This window comes from Tripterygium wilfordii, chromosome 4 (assembly GCF_013401445.1).
Source record: "Tripterygium wilfordii isolate XIE 37 chromosome 4, ASM1340144v1, whole genome shotgun sequence".
In the NCBI taxonomy this organism is placed as follows: Eukaryota; Viridiplantae; Streptophyta; class Magnoliopsida; order Celastrales; family Celastraceae; genus Tripterygium; species Tripterygium wilfordii.
Genome location: NC_052235.1, coordinates 8,762,161 through 8,777,591, shown reverse-complemented (window position 1 = coordinate 8,777,591; position 15,431 = coordinate 8,762,161). Strand labels below are relative to the sequence as shown.

At 36.1% G+C, this 15,431-nt stretch overlaps 1 protein-coding gene across 2 annotated transcripts; it reads right to left on the bottom strand.

Annotated features, from left to right (window-relative positions):
- Nucleotides 1–2,246: 2,246 nt before the first annotated feature.
- LOC119997322 (ubiquitin carboxyl-terminal hydrolase MINDY-3-like) lies at nt 2,247–14,377 on the bottom strand. 2 transcript variants are annotated; one of them, XM_038844253.1, is made up of 7 exons: nt 13,757–14,377; nt 11,439–11,517; nt 7,709–7,860; nt 6,511–6,619; nt 5,269–5,454; nt 3,608–3,679; nt 2,247–3,447 (listed from the first exon to the last, which is right to left on the bottom strand). In XM_038844253.1, the coding sequence occupies exons 1-7, from the start codon at nt 14,164–14,166 to the stop codon at nt 2,629–2,631; spliced, it is 1,827 nt and encodes a 608-aa protein (XP_038700181.1). In that variant the 5' UTR covers nt 14,167–14,377; the 3' UTR covers nt 2,247–2,628. The 2 variants fall into 2 exon arrangements, with proteins under 2 accessions (XP_038700181.1, XP_038700182.1); XM_038844254.1 differs by having other exon boundaries at nt 5,269–5,400.
- Nucleotides 14,378–15,431: the final 1,054 nt, after the last annotated feature.

Here is a 15,431-nt window from a genome sequence, read left to right as displayed (position 1 = left end):
CAGTCTAGGTTCATTCATATCCCCCGGTTCATCAATTGTCAAGTTTTCCTCAATTCATAGATTCTTTCATTTACTTTTGTCGATTCGTCTTTGATGATATCAGTCCAGGTTCTTCTTCCTCAAATCACGCGTGTATTTACTTTACTTCGTCGATTCATTTTTATTTGGTTCCTATAATTTATTGGAAATCATTTTATTTTAATTAAGTATACCCCATTTTCAACCAAAAAAATATTTAATATGCCCTTTTGAGCATTATATGCACCCCACGTTTTACTAAATGTGCCCAAAATATTGTAAAAAAACACAATTTTCAACCTAAAATCTCCTCCTTCCATGAAACCCTAAAAAGTTCTCAGCTTTAACAACTTTTCCCAATTTTCATGGCTTCCTTTCACATACTCAAATCCTCCTCCGCCACTTCCTCTTCTTCCTCCTTCGTTGTCAATTTTACTTCTTTGTTTCATCTCCAATTTCTCTCAAAACACATACCAAAGTTCATTTTCTTCTCACAACTCTCAACACCCACTACTCAAATGGCAACAACTGTTAAAGGGATAAAAATTTTCTACAACAACCGCCCCCTCTCAACATGGGCGGAACCATGTGGAACTAAAAAAAATTAAAGTAACAATATATGTACATATATATTAAAAATAATTAGATAAGAGAATTTGTCCCCCCTTAATTTAATTTGGTGGACGGAAACACACATGAACTAACCAATATCAATACATGGCCCATAATTCTAGCAGCCCACTAACTCTAACAGACCAAGGTAACAGCCCGCAACTCTTAACAGGCCACGAACTAATATCAAAAAGGGAATTTTGGAGGTCGATACGTTAGATTGTATTTAATTGTAAAAATATGCAATCACTAAAACATCATTTTAAAAAAGTACACTGGGATCAGCTTTTACCAAACTAACTTGAAATTTGATTTTCTCTCTCCTCGAACTGCGATACGATAGTGATACTTTTAAACAGAAGATACAATAGTGATACTTTTGAGAAAACATACAAAGATCTACTTGTTCAAATTTACACCATTGTATCGTGTATATTTCCATTTCCATGCCGCATCATCCATCCACACTTTCCAATGAATTCTAACGTGCCCAACAACATTTCACCATTGCGAATGCTCTGACGTTTATTTGGTTTGAACATTGAAGTTAAAAATTCAAGTAGTCGGTTTGCATTGAAACTTAGGTCCAACATTATTCATATGCTAGGCTAGATGGGTTCGGGTTCGGATTGAAACTTGACCTATTGTTATTCCATTTGCAATGGGCATCATTTGATGCCCCATGGATGATCAATTTTCTAAATTTGTTGACCCATGGAGACCAAATTGGGCACAACAAGACCATTTTATTTTCTCATTTTTTATGGGCCAAGCATGAGGGCATGATGTTTGTCTTGCCCTCATGTTGGCTTGTTTTTGCTAAAAGTTGGCCCATAATTCTTCTTCAAAGACGCTGCAACACCACTAAACCTTGGATCTTTGGGATAGAGAAGTTATCAAATAAACATCAGTGTAAAGTGCTAAACTCGATTACCATGCCACATTCAATTTCTATTGTCCCCAAACCACTAAACCATTGCAAATGCTTGCAACAATACCATTTTGATGGCCCATAAATGGTATTTTTCACAAATTTGTTGGGCTATGGATACCATTTCGGTTACAACAATATCATTTTATTGTCTCTCTTTTAGTGGGCCAAGAATGGGGGCATGGGACATGATTAGCTCCAAAAATGAGCCCCACTTAAATCACCTACACCAAAAATAAATATTGGATTCACCTCTATTATACCAAAAATAAACCAACAAAACAAATTTACACCGTTGTATTCAATACATATAACTATTTCATTCTCATTCCGAACAACAACAAAATACTCTCCCAATACATTTTGTTATCCTAACAAATACTCGCCATTGCAAAGTGCTTACATTTTGTGACTTGGTGTCTCTTTGTTTAATCCAATCTTGATGTTCTCTTCTTTTTCTTTCTTTTTTTTTACTTTCCTCTTTAAAGAAAAAGAAAAAATATTGACATCACATGCACTTTCTAGAAAAAAATGCAACAACAAAAGCCAAAAGGGACGCTGCTCACCTAACTCCCAACACTCCATGCCTACCCAACTTGAACCACACAGAGGCCAACACATGAGATATCAACCCCTAAACCATGTTGACATCACAAAGAATAATTAACAGGTACTGCAATGTTACTGCAATAGAACAGCAAGAAATAATTCGATATTCATTATTGACATTTCTCAAGCCGCAATCAACTAAGGTAAACATGAATGTATTTTACATATGGGAATTGCCAATCAACTCGACACAACCCTTTCGTTTCCCATCAACCTTTTTTATGCCGAAATCGAATCAGGACCAAGAAAGCTACAATAATACACATAATCAAATGGTGTTGCACAAAGTCTACAAGTAAAACTTGAGGGGCTGGGGGAAACAACTCATACGCGCAGAGGTATATTTTCAAACACCAGAAGCTTGTGTTTTGCTGCTTAAATAAGATTTGCTTTTCGCCAAATGATTTACTCCTCTCCAAAACTTGAACAGAATCACAATAAATATAGTTGACAACCATTCAGACTATACTAGGGGGATCCCCCGTCCAGTTGCAGATGGCACGTGGCCAGCGTGTTCTAACGCAGTCCACTAAAGGCGCATGCTGAGAAGGCTCAGGTTTAGATACTTCAGTGTCTTTACCAGTTGATTCATCCGCACAAGGACCAGAGGGCACAGTCGCCAAGTACTCCTCAGGAGTCCACCTTGGGGGAACAGAAACCCTCAATTTTGTAAGCCTAGGTCTTTGTACAGGGGTCTCTCCCCCAGATATTGCCTGGCCACCATTCAAATCTGACTTTGCAATTCCATTAAAATGGTAAAGATCAAAAACCTTCCTGCCCATCGAACTACTTGAATCCTTTAGACCTCCCAGGGTTTTGTCCAAATCCAAAATAACTTGCCAAAATTCACTCCAGACAATAAAGCCTGTACTGCAAAGCTGCTCAACTTTCTCAGGTGGGAGTCTAATCTCTGCATCTCTGAGGACCTGATGGAAACCTTCAACACTAATAAAACCACCACCTCCACTCTGATCTTGGACATCAAAAGCTTTCCGGATTTGCGATTCCCTTTCTTCCAGTTCATTCTCCTCTTGAACACTAGTATCAAGAGCAAACAAGACTGTATAATGGGATTCACTCCCAACAACCCATATCGGCCATTTCGGGCATTTCAAATGCTGCCCCACCTTACAAAAATTGAGAGATTCTAGCAGAGTGAGAAATCCTACTTCCACATTTGTTGATATGCCTTTCAAAAACAGACCACCGCCTAGATCCATCCTCCCGTCAAATACATTAGGCACAGCCTGTCCGCAGAGTAATAGATTTACAATTTCCTGTTTTGCACCATTTAACAGCGATTATAGAAGATCGACATAAAAATAAAAAGATCCACCACTCATGAAAGCACAGAAAGAAGGAAAGAAAAGGCAATAAAAGGAAAAGGAAAAGAAAAGGATAGTTGTTTCATTCATCCGTGGGTAGACGTTTATATACCTGTGAGGCATGGCCAAATGGTGCAGTAACTAGGGGCAGGCTTGGATCATCCCTGTCGGCTTGAATGAAGTCCTATTTGAAAGGAAAAACTATAGCTTAATTAAAAAACTTGTTCCAAAGAGGAGAATAAATTAAGTAGTTAATGCTCAAACTTAAGATCTAGCAGACTTATAATTGCGATGGAAAGATAGAAGGAAACGAATGACAAGCATAGTGGCTGACAAATATTCAACCACCATCTACAAAAAGCTTAAAATATTATCGACAGTACACAAGGACAATAGGCGTGCAAACTTTGATTTATAAAAAATGTGGCTACGAAATTCTCCTTCCCCGACCTTCCCAAATATAAGTCAGCTCTACCCATGTATGCATGAGAACCAAAAAGCATCATCTAGTTTTCGTCTTCCAAAATAAACTTTACCAGCCCTTTGTTGTTTTTATAACGTAGGATCTTCCTACGACTAGACTGCATTTTCAACCTCCATCTTTTCACCAGCATGCCACATTGGGTTTTATCTCAACAGCATTAGATGCTACCTATCACATAATGTTTCCCTCTAGCAATGCTATCTAACATTCAAAGACATTTATTAGATGACCACATCTCTCATCTATTTTCCATCCCTTCCAGTGATTGCCATTGTTTATATTAAAAATGTTACAAAATATTATACCGAGTCATTCCTTCAAGGGCCATCAATGGAGGTAATGCAAAAATGAGATTCATAGTTAACATATAGCCAGATTAAAGGGAACAACTCAAGGCATAACTTGAGCCTTTGGTAACCTAAAGATCACCTGAGGCATTATGCAACAAAATAGGAACTCAGTAATTTTCAAAAATAACAGAGAAATTGAATAGCCTGTTGGCTCTCTCTTCAGCTGCACCTTCATGTTGCTTCATTAAAATATATCTCATTCAAACAACAACAAAAGAACTCATATTTGATGCTTCTGCTTCATGTTAAACAGGGAGAAAAACCTCCCCCGCATCTCAAATACAAAGATAACCTATCAATTTACGCTCATAATTCAGTAATACATCACTAGTAGATACAAATTAATGATGTTATTTAAATGGTGTTGAGTAGCAAAAACAAGCAAACCAGAGAAAAGGCCCTTGAAGATCAGAGCCATCAGAATTACAGATATGAGTTCAGATTGAACTCAAGAGGAGTTTCAAAATTCAAGCCACAGAGTTGAGTTATTTTCAAGTGTGTGTCTATTTCAAACGATTATCCCTAGGTAATGAGGGATATGTAACAAAAAAAAATTATCATTTTGTTCCAGTGTCTGTTGGTATTCAAGAAAATCGTTGACCATTAAGAAAGAGCATTACATAGAAAATTTTTCTATACAAAATTGTCCCATTCCAATATTTTAAAATACTTTCCACACATGGCGAGTGCGAAAGCCCAAAGCAGTCATCGCTCAGGTTCTGTAGTGAAAAATCCATTATCAGGGTTCAAATTTGGCTCATTAGTTAATCAAGCATGCCATATGAAATGAAACCCAGAATGCTCATAACAGGTTTAGATATTTTGAGCCCAGTACACAATACACATTAGATATTTAGACGAGGATGCTGCATAAGTGCATAGACAAAAGGGAAATGATTAAAAAATTTAAAGGGAGAGCTTTCAAGAAAACAAGCATACCAGTCCTCGGGAAAGTAATGCAGAAATAAGAAATAACATTGCCCCCATACGGCTTTGGAAAACAGGAATCATGTCTTCGAGCCTCTGAAATGCACTTGCTTGCGAAGCATATTCATCAACCCTCAAGAACTTCTGTAAATCAGAAGCTGATTCAATTGCAAGACCTTCAAGCGCTTTTGCAATTATCTGAAAAATGTAAAATGTTACTTATCTAATGCAGGAGGACCATTAATATAGTATTTTATAAGTTAGTCTATTATCGGGTCTATTTTAACTAAGTTTCTTTTAGTTTTCATATTAAGGGTATTGTCGGAATTTCTAGGTGTGCTGGAATTTCGAATTTAGTATTAATTATTTGTTTTATGAGTCTTTTATTAGGTTATTTTCCTAAGTCAAGTCATAGTTATAATTGGAGTCATATTAGTTTACTTTTAGGAATCCTAGTTTTATTTGAAGGAAGTTTCTTATGTAATTAGGATTACTAGGAGACTATATATAAGGATGCAAGTCAAGAATAAATAATAATAAGAGTTTTTATACAAATTTGCTATAGGAGAGATTCCTTTAGACACGTTCGGTGAGAGACTAAGAAGGTGAGTTTATCCAACCCTACCTGAGACATTCACGATTTCAACTTAGAAGTTTAAGTTTCTACTCTTCTTGTTTGCTGAAAGTATGTTCCAGTTTCAAGAAATCAAGGAATTGGGAATTTCTGTCCTAGGATTCTTAATTTTTTTGAGTTTAATTTGGGGGTTAGGGTTTTGGTTGCTCAATCCCAAACAATTCTACATCGGTAGTCCAAAAACTACATCAGTTGGTATCAGAGCATGGTTCTGAGCAACCTACAATTTTTCTAACCGTTTATGCCAACAAGGAGTGGTATCAACTACGATCGTGAACTCGAGAAGATGACTAACCCTACTTTAGAGGGGAAGAAACAATCCTCTGAAGTTACACTAAAAAACTCATAAAACAAATAATTAATACTAAATTCGAAATTCCAGCACACTTGGAAATTCCGACAATACCTTTAATATGAAAACTAAAAGAAACTTAGTTAAAATAGACCCGATAATAGACTAACTTATAAAAGACTAATGGTCCTCCTGCATCATTATCAGTAAATGAGATTACACAACTGAACTCATACAACAGCGGTATGCATTATCACAACATTCCCAATTCACGACTCGCAACTTAATGTTGCAGAGGCACATTAACATCAGTGTCAATTCAACTTACCTCATCCTTTGAAATGTCTTCTGGGGCGAAAGAACTCAGAGTTGCAATCACCGCTCTTTTGTAACCTCCACAGAGGAATAATATCTCACCCATACTTCTAACTAGAGCTCTGCGAACAGACAAACGGAAAAAAAAAAGGCTTCAGCAAGCATGGCCTTTTGACACAGAAAGTAAGCCCTAACTATGTTGCCAAGAAAATGCTGAAAATTCCAAGAAAAAAATGTTATATCCTAACGTACTTTAAACTAAAATTCAAAAACACAAAGTAGCAGATATTACTGCAACTCCACATGATGTGTTATGAAATTCAATCGAGCAGAAACATTTTATAACTGTGATACTTTATCCATACAAGAAAGCCCCTTAAAGCTAGGAGAAACCATAAACTATAACTTTTTTTCTCAAAAAATTACAAAATGAAGATAGGGAGGAAAAAAAGTCTCATGTTAAATTGAGCAACATAAAAGAAAAGGGACAGCCAACCATGGTCAGTGTAGAGATGACAAGGGAATCATGATTCAATAAGTTAACAACAACACAGATAAAAAAATTATGCTTCGCTGCTTGGACCAACTTTGCATAAAATGCACAACAAGGAACAAACAATATGCAACAAAATGCGTCATGCTGAAGATACCATTGGTCTCAAGCATTCCATCCCCCACCCGCCCTCTTTTTTTCCCCTTGGTCAGGCCTTGTACTTTTTCAAGGTTTCAAGTCTCGAGAGGATTTCATATCTCTTTTAGCTATAGAAATCTTTGTCTATCTATCAACAAATACATCACTAGAAAATAAAAATAAAAATAAAAAGAGGGTAGGTAAACAACACCCATGCATAAGGCTCCCAACATGGACGTGGGTGGGGGACGGGGACAGACAATATGCACGCAGATCTTACTTCCATATAATATGTGGCGAGACCGTTTCCAATAATTGATCCACTGAGGTTGTGACCACTAGGTTGCACCTCTGCAACTCTATCATTGAGCCACATGTTCGCCTACAACAAATACATTACTAGAAAGTCCCAAAAAACGAGGCTTTAATCAACATAGACACACCAAAGCAACGCTCGAGAACAAGTAAAATGTAGTAATACATCTAGAAACTAAACGAAGAATATGAAACACGAATAATTTCTTATGAAATAGCAACACTTCGATTAGTACATAAAATCCATTGTGCAGAAATTCATCACCTTGCTTTTGCTTCTTCAGTAAGAGAAGCAAAATTAGTTGATGCAACGCACAGACCTTTGGACAAGCTCCTTGCACCGAGATTTTGTGATGTGTTGGATGTAACTTTACCTAAGTCATCTGGAGAGAAAAGTAGGTATTTGAGAACAAATGCCTGCACAACCAAATAGAAAATCTTTTAAGCGCATGATTATGTAGGCTAACATAGATCTACAAGTATATATGTCTCCAGAAAACTAAATCCAAAGAAACCCAATAAGACATAAATAATTTGAAGTAAACCACAAAGAAGCATCTTTCAAACTGAGTTTCTAATATGAATGACTGAACCATAATCAATAAAAATTCAATAATGACATCATACATTGTCAACTATCACCTAGCAATCTTAAGACCTCCCGGACACATCACATAAACTAAAAGAATGATGAGAACAAAAGTTGGACCACTATGAACCACAAACACTGTCATTGACTTCGTAATTAAAATGTCAGATTTCAAAAAGAAACCTAAGCAAGAGGAAATAAAGGCCTCAAAACTTCCAAAGAATTATCTTCAAAGAAGATGAAAAATAAACGAAGAAAACCTCTCCCAAGAGTTGACTGTTAAGCATGACAAAGGATAAGGGAAGGATTTGGACTTGTTGCCACACAATGTCAACAGTGGCAGATCCAGCATCCGAACTCATTGGGGGCATAATTAAGTAGCAGAGCGAAATTTTTTTTGGGGTTACTATATAGCATGAAGATAATCACTAGTAATAGTTTCAAGCAATAAATGTTACATCTTTATTCATCACAATAGTCAATTTCGAAAACCGATATACCAAAGAAAAATAGAGATGCTTCTTTGTTTGCACTGGCAATCCATAAAGATCACCAAGTCCAAGAGAGGGAAGAGAGTCCAAATACGCTGAGGATTGTAGACCAAAAGAGGAATCCAGAACGAAGCCAAGCAACTTCAGATCTTTGAGCACATATGGATTATAGGAATCAAAACCCTAGATAAAGAGAGTGAAAGACACGGAGGCCAGAAGGTAGAGTTGAGTGAGAGGGAGAGCCGGAAAGGAAGAGTCAAAAGACACACACGGGCTTGGGAAGTTGGGGTTATCAATGTGTGTAAGGCTTGGGCTTGTCTTTTTTATTTTCATTGGAGGCCTTATATATTTTTTAGGGACTTTTAGAGGTCGGTGCACTAGATTATACTTAATTGTAAAAAAGTGCAATCACTAAAACATCATTTTAAAAAAGTACGTTGGGGATCATCTTTTACCAAAATAACCTCAAATTTGATTTTCTATCTCCACGAATTGTGATACAATAGTGATACTTTTAAATAGAAGATCCAATTTAGTGTTCAATTTATATCTTTTGCTCATAAAATGATGATATAAATGTTAGAATGTAAATTCGATTGCATTACATGTCTTTCTTATTCAATTATGTCATTTTAATGGATTTTTGGTGTTGGTGATATTATAATGATACATCTCTGCAGCTGTAAATGTTTTTCCAAAACAAGCAAGAGATGTACAAACCAAGAAAAGAAAACCAAGAAAGGAAAAGTAATTAGGAAGAAGAACTATGTATACTGGTTCAATTGTATCATTTTAATGAATTTTTGGTGTTCGTGATACTATAGTGATACATCTCTGCACTTGTAAATGTTTTTCCAAAACGAACAAGAGAAATAACCAAGAAAAGAAAATCAAAAAAGGAAAAGTAATTAGGAAGATAAAGTATGCATACTGATTTAATTGTATCATTTTAGTGGTTTTTTGGTGTTGGTGATACTATATTGATACTATAGTGATACATCTCTGCAAAAAACGAATCAGAATCCAGATCTGCAAAAAAACGAAGCGCAGCCCAGATTGAACAACGAAGCATAGTCCAGATCTGTCAAAAACGAAGCAGAGCAACTCGACACAGTCCAGATTGAGCAACGACGAAGAAGGCGATGAAGAGAGGAGAAACTTGGCGAAAAACGGAGAAGAAGGCAACGAAGAACAAATTCAGATCGAGAACCAGAAGAAAAAGAAGAAGAAGAAGAAGAATGAGAGAAAAAAGGAGATAACTTTTAGTAGAGAAGAAGAAGAGAAAGAGAGGATACACTAGAGTTGGATAGTTGGAGGGAGAAGAAGAAGAAGAAGGGTATTGTAGGTATAAACTAAAAAATATCTTAAGTCAAATGACCACATTACCCTTAAATTGCACTTTTTTACAATTTTAGAAATGTCCATGACCTTTGTACAATTAAGTTGTCCAAAGTGTTCTTACTCCCAATTGTCCGTATTTTTTATTGGGAACTTGGTGTATTTTTAATGGGGGGATGATATTTTTTACCCTATACTGCTAATGGGTTTTACGTAATTTCACTGGGGGCCATGCCCCCAGTGAAAACAAATGCATTCACCACTGAATGAAAACATGACAAATTATCAAGCCACCAAACTTTTGTCAGATCAGAAACGACCTTAGATATTTTGTCATTTATTCTCAACAACATTTGTTGATGGGCATGACTACATACCAACGCCATGGTCCTGTTACGGTCCCCTTTTACTTAATTTCTAGACATCGTTACTGAAATTTTAGTGACAAGCAAATGAATTTTGTGAACGATTAAATGTTCGACTTACCAATTTCATATATGCACTTAATCGGGAATATAATTTATTTACTGAAAAATGTGATCAATGGGACCAATCCAGTTTGACAAGAAAGTGACTGAAGTGAAGCTCTTCACGGATACAACAGTGGCCAGAAATTCACAAAATCATATGATCACAAAGCAGAGGTACAATGTAATTTTAAGCCATCCCAGCACATCCAGATACGAAATGAGCTAAACAATAATGAAAATGACAAGATAAACCATAATGCAAAGCCTAGTCCATTCCCCAACATTTCCACACAGCTAAGACAACACAACGACAGATGTTGCACCCAATACAAGCCCTGACATTAGTTTATAATCGTAGAATTTGTGAACAAAAGTTACAACAAATGCCTCCGTAAATTTAAACCATATAATGTTCAAAACAAATAAAAAAAATCTTCAACAAATCAATCAAATCCATGCGTCAATTGTCAATTAAAACTTCCACAAAGACCTCTATGTAACACCCAAGCCCATTCAAGCATTCTCTCCCAAGCATCAGATGGTCTTTGCTATTCATCTTTTTAACTTGCTATTTATCTTCTTAACTAAGTCCAAGAACACAATGTTATTCAGTGCTTGCAGATGCAAGTGGACTTTGGTTCAACGAGGGAGGTGCTGTGGCAGCAGTTCAGATGTTAACACTTCAAATATGAAGGGGGGACAGCAGTTTTAGTGGATAACTAATTCTTATTACTATACTAGTTTTGGATCTTCAGCATGTGAATGCACAAGTTTGGGCTGCGATAAATGGAAATATTAGCAGTAATTGCTGAGACGCTGACCATGTAGCTGTGGGGTTATAACATGCTGCAGTTCTTGAATCCCCACAGTGAAATCACCATGCATATTAGAATATAATCTCCCAAAACCAGCTGGAGTTGGGATTTCGAAGAATTGGAGGTAGGGGTATGATGTGGAAGAAATTACATAGTATATGACGAACAGGAGAATTTAGTTAAAGCTTGAAGGTTGTTATTTGTTAAAGCACTACGCTAAGCTTAAATACTTAGTTAAAGCTTCGGCACGCAACAAAAACTCAAATACAATGCGTTTAGAATAAAAAATTACTTGGATAGTCGCCAAGACGCCACAGGGGCCACCTTCATGCTGCACCAGGCCCATAGCTGTCTCCAGATTAGGGCTAAACCTATAGGAATGTCCGAAATGACATTAGCAAGCATGTAGGGGGAAAAAATGAAAACATGTCATACAATTTTCCAGGAAAATATGACATTTAGGAACCCATACAAACCAAATCTCAATTTGAAAGGGACAAAACCTCAAAACAGAGTAAAAAAAATAAACAAAGAAAAGCAAGTCTAGTAAAGTGCTTCCCAAAAGGAAACTATTGTCCAAAGTTTCAAAAATATAGTCATGTAAGGAACAGGATAAGACAAAAAAGCAGCATTTCTTGGTACAGTGCATATTCAACAAAAGCATGCTAAGAGGAGCCAATTGTAAAACACAATAAAAAAATACAAGAATAAACAAAACAGCTACAATATGTTTAAATTAAAGTTCATGAAGCAATCCTCAACCGCATATAAAAATGGAAAAGATTGGGAAGTGCATGCAGAAGCTATAAATAACAAGCTGAATTATTCAGAGAATTGGGATAGCATAATTCGCCAATAGCATAATAAGTTAACCCCAAATTAAAATAACAAAGCAAAAAGGTACAAGAAATTTAACAAGCATGACAACCACAATATCCTTGTAACACGGCAACAAATACTGTTTCTATGAATTATTTAGGTCTTTCTTTCTAGCTAAGAGAATTTATATCTTTTCTTAAATCTTACTCTGAAATATCTTCACTAACAAAAGTAAAAACCCACTTCAAATGATTTCCAAATTACTTTCACTCACATATAACAAATGGAACATTTTCCTTTAGAACCAACACATCACGCTAATATTGCTCTTTACATTGCTGAAAGCCTGAAACCATTCATTGAATCCTTGTGACATAACAGTCATGAAGAAAGGGGGGAAAAGTTTCAAACTTTGTTGCAGTGAAGAGAGACCCAAGATTACTTTAGCAAGAAAGAAAGAGGAGAGTAGCGTAGCGTAGAGTAGAGTAGAAGGAAATAGACAAGAAAAGAGAATAATCTTAAGCACGCACTCTCTATGATAAACTAAACTCTCAACATGCTATTACCAAAAAAGTTTATAAAAGAAGAGAAAAAAGTTGTCTTTTAAAAACTATTGGAATATTCCAAATATTAATGAAAGACAATAACTTTCTAAGAAGTTTCTTGTAAGGATGAAGGAAATACTCTGATTGCACAAGGATTTTTCTAATTGCACAAGCTGTAGATCTGCAGGGTTCAAGTCTCACCTTTGGCATCTTTAATAAAATCAATACTCGTACATAAAAAAAAAATGATGAAGGAAATACTATTAAGTAAAGATTCTGCGAAGGTGGCACTGGTTCACAAAAGAGAATGGCACTGGTTCACAAAAGAGAAGATGATACTAACATAAAAAAAAATGCTCTGATTTAGAAAAGTTTTCCCTAAAATACCAAAGGAAGAGAGAAGGGGAAGAAAGATACACACTAAACTAACATCTTAAGAATCTCCTCTTACAATCCCTCAACAAGCCATAAAGAATACCATTACAAATAAACTAAACCAACGACTTTATACCCATCAAATTCCCTTGAATTTCTTCTTACTAAAAGGTCTCCAACCCCTAATGAAGACCGTCAGTTAAAGGTGCAAAAGCTCGAGATTCACTAAATGGACTATTATAGAGGCAGAAAAATTTCTCCCTTTGCAAGACTTCTCTCCTCCCAAAGCGTACAATTAATTCCAATCTTCTTCATGTGATTAAGCCTAAATGATCAGTTGTTGTTTGGAAAATCATGTATTTTAACTCAATTGTTCTTCTGGCAATTACCTTCTTTATTTCTCAATTTGTAAATTATAACCTCCACTATGCATACAGTTACACCAGATATGACATAGAAACTAATACTTGATTATACACACACCTAGAAGAAGAAAATGCAGATTTGTGAACAACTTCACAGTGTTAATCATTATATGGACACAAGTTTATAGCCATCTACAGCTTCTAATCAATGTTTATGCAGCATTATTAATTGCAAAATCAATTAAGAAATATACAAATTATACTGAATTGACATGACCAGAATTCTTTGGAAGTCCTATGCCGCAAAAGCTTGGTAGATAATTGTCTTGAGTGCCAAATAAGCGCAGCTCCAATGAAAACACCTTATTATTATCCCTCCAAGTAATGATCACAAGTAGAGCATAAATTTGAGTTACATTATCATTTCCAAATCACATCAACAAAATCCGATACAGCATTGCGAAGCAAAAAGACTTCAAATCCTATCAATTCAGCGTCAAGCATACCTTATTCCTTGATTACTCCACTGAGCCAGAATATCCTTCGACACTCCAGTACCAAAAACCATGGAAAACAACTGGTTTGCTTCTTCAGGCGATAACTCCTTCCCTGAAGTGGCACCTTTCCTGCCCAAATCATTCTCACTCTTCGCAGAATGGGCTCTTGTATTCGAGATGGCTTTTGAAGGCGAGCCCGAGGGCGAGGTAATTCTTGCGGCCAGCATCCTCTTCTCCGCAGCCGCAGCCATGAGCTCGCGCTGTAACCTCCGGTTTTTGGCCTCTGGTGATTCCTCCGGACAATCCACCAGGGCTCCAGTGACGGCGTCTCTGGGCTTGCTCCGCTTGGGCTCTGGTGACTCGTGCTGCATGCTCATTCGTAACGCCATTCTCAAATCCTCCTCCTCTTGATCCGCCATTGGAAACTCACAGATCGCGAAAGCAACGAAATTTTTGGCCAATTTAGGGTTTTATTCAATTGCACAATCAATAGAATTAAACACTGATTCAATTCGAACATCAACGCCCAATCAAATTCGATTGGGATTTTGAATTCCCGATTTATTTAGTTCGATACGTTAGAAATCGATCACAAACACGGAGAATACAATTTTTGGTCACGGAAAATATTTTAAATTTTGTTACGTTCAAATGTTTAATATCACACTAAAAATAATAACATATTTTATTTTAATCATTTTTAATGATCATATTTTAAATACTGTAATAATAATGATATTAAAACATATTATCATTTTTAGAGATCATATTGAAACATTTGAACATATTTAATGACCAAAATGGAAAATTTAAAATCTTTCAATAACCAAAAATTATATTAACCCCAATAAAGAAGCATTTCGAGTAGAAGAACAAAACAAAATTGAGATTTATTTTGAAGAGAAAGAGTTTGAGGTATGTTCCGTGTTTGTCGGCTAAGGATGAAAAACGACGTCGCATCAGTCTTTTGAATTTATTATTTTTTTTCCTGATCTCTTATTTAAGATATGCGAATAAAAGTGTGAACTCGAAAAGGAAGATGAGAGTCTTTTGGGGATAATGTATTTTCTCTGTACTATCCACTAACGGCATATGTTTTCCCATAACGAAGAGTAAAGTGTGTTGTTTTACGGTGCTCAGGAGGTGGTGCTATTGGTGGAGTGGGAAGAAGGTGGTGTGTTGCATGGTGACAAGTTCGTTGTTTTTATGGTACGTGCATGACACATTTATTTTTTTCATTTCTCTTTTTTACGAACAAAAATATAATCTTGATATATCAATCACGCAAGAGAGACATTGATTTTATACAAATTCTCTCTAAATACAATGATTTGTTCTCTTAACGACTATCATTTTCATTAAGAAAAACCAGCAAATATAAAAATATGAATATTGATATTGAATTGAGTGTTTACGAAGAACAACCAAAATATCCTTAGTAGTGAGGGTTGTTTAAAACATTCTCTACCTGGTACTAAACTTCCTTAAAAGTTCCATCGACAATAATCTTGTATCACTGCCGCCACCAGCATCTCGAAGGTACTCACACATATAGAACATTAATCAAGTTCACGCAACGCTTAAACTTGATCGTCGGTACCACATTCGTCATTATATCACTTGATTGTCCTTTGTATCACTACAAGAATTTGGGCATATAGCTCCCAATTTATACCTACGGTTT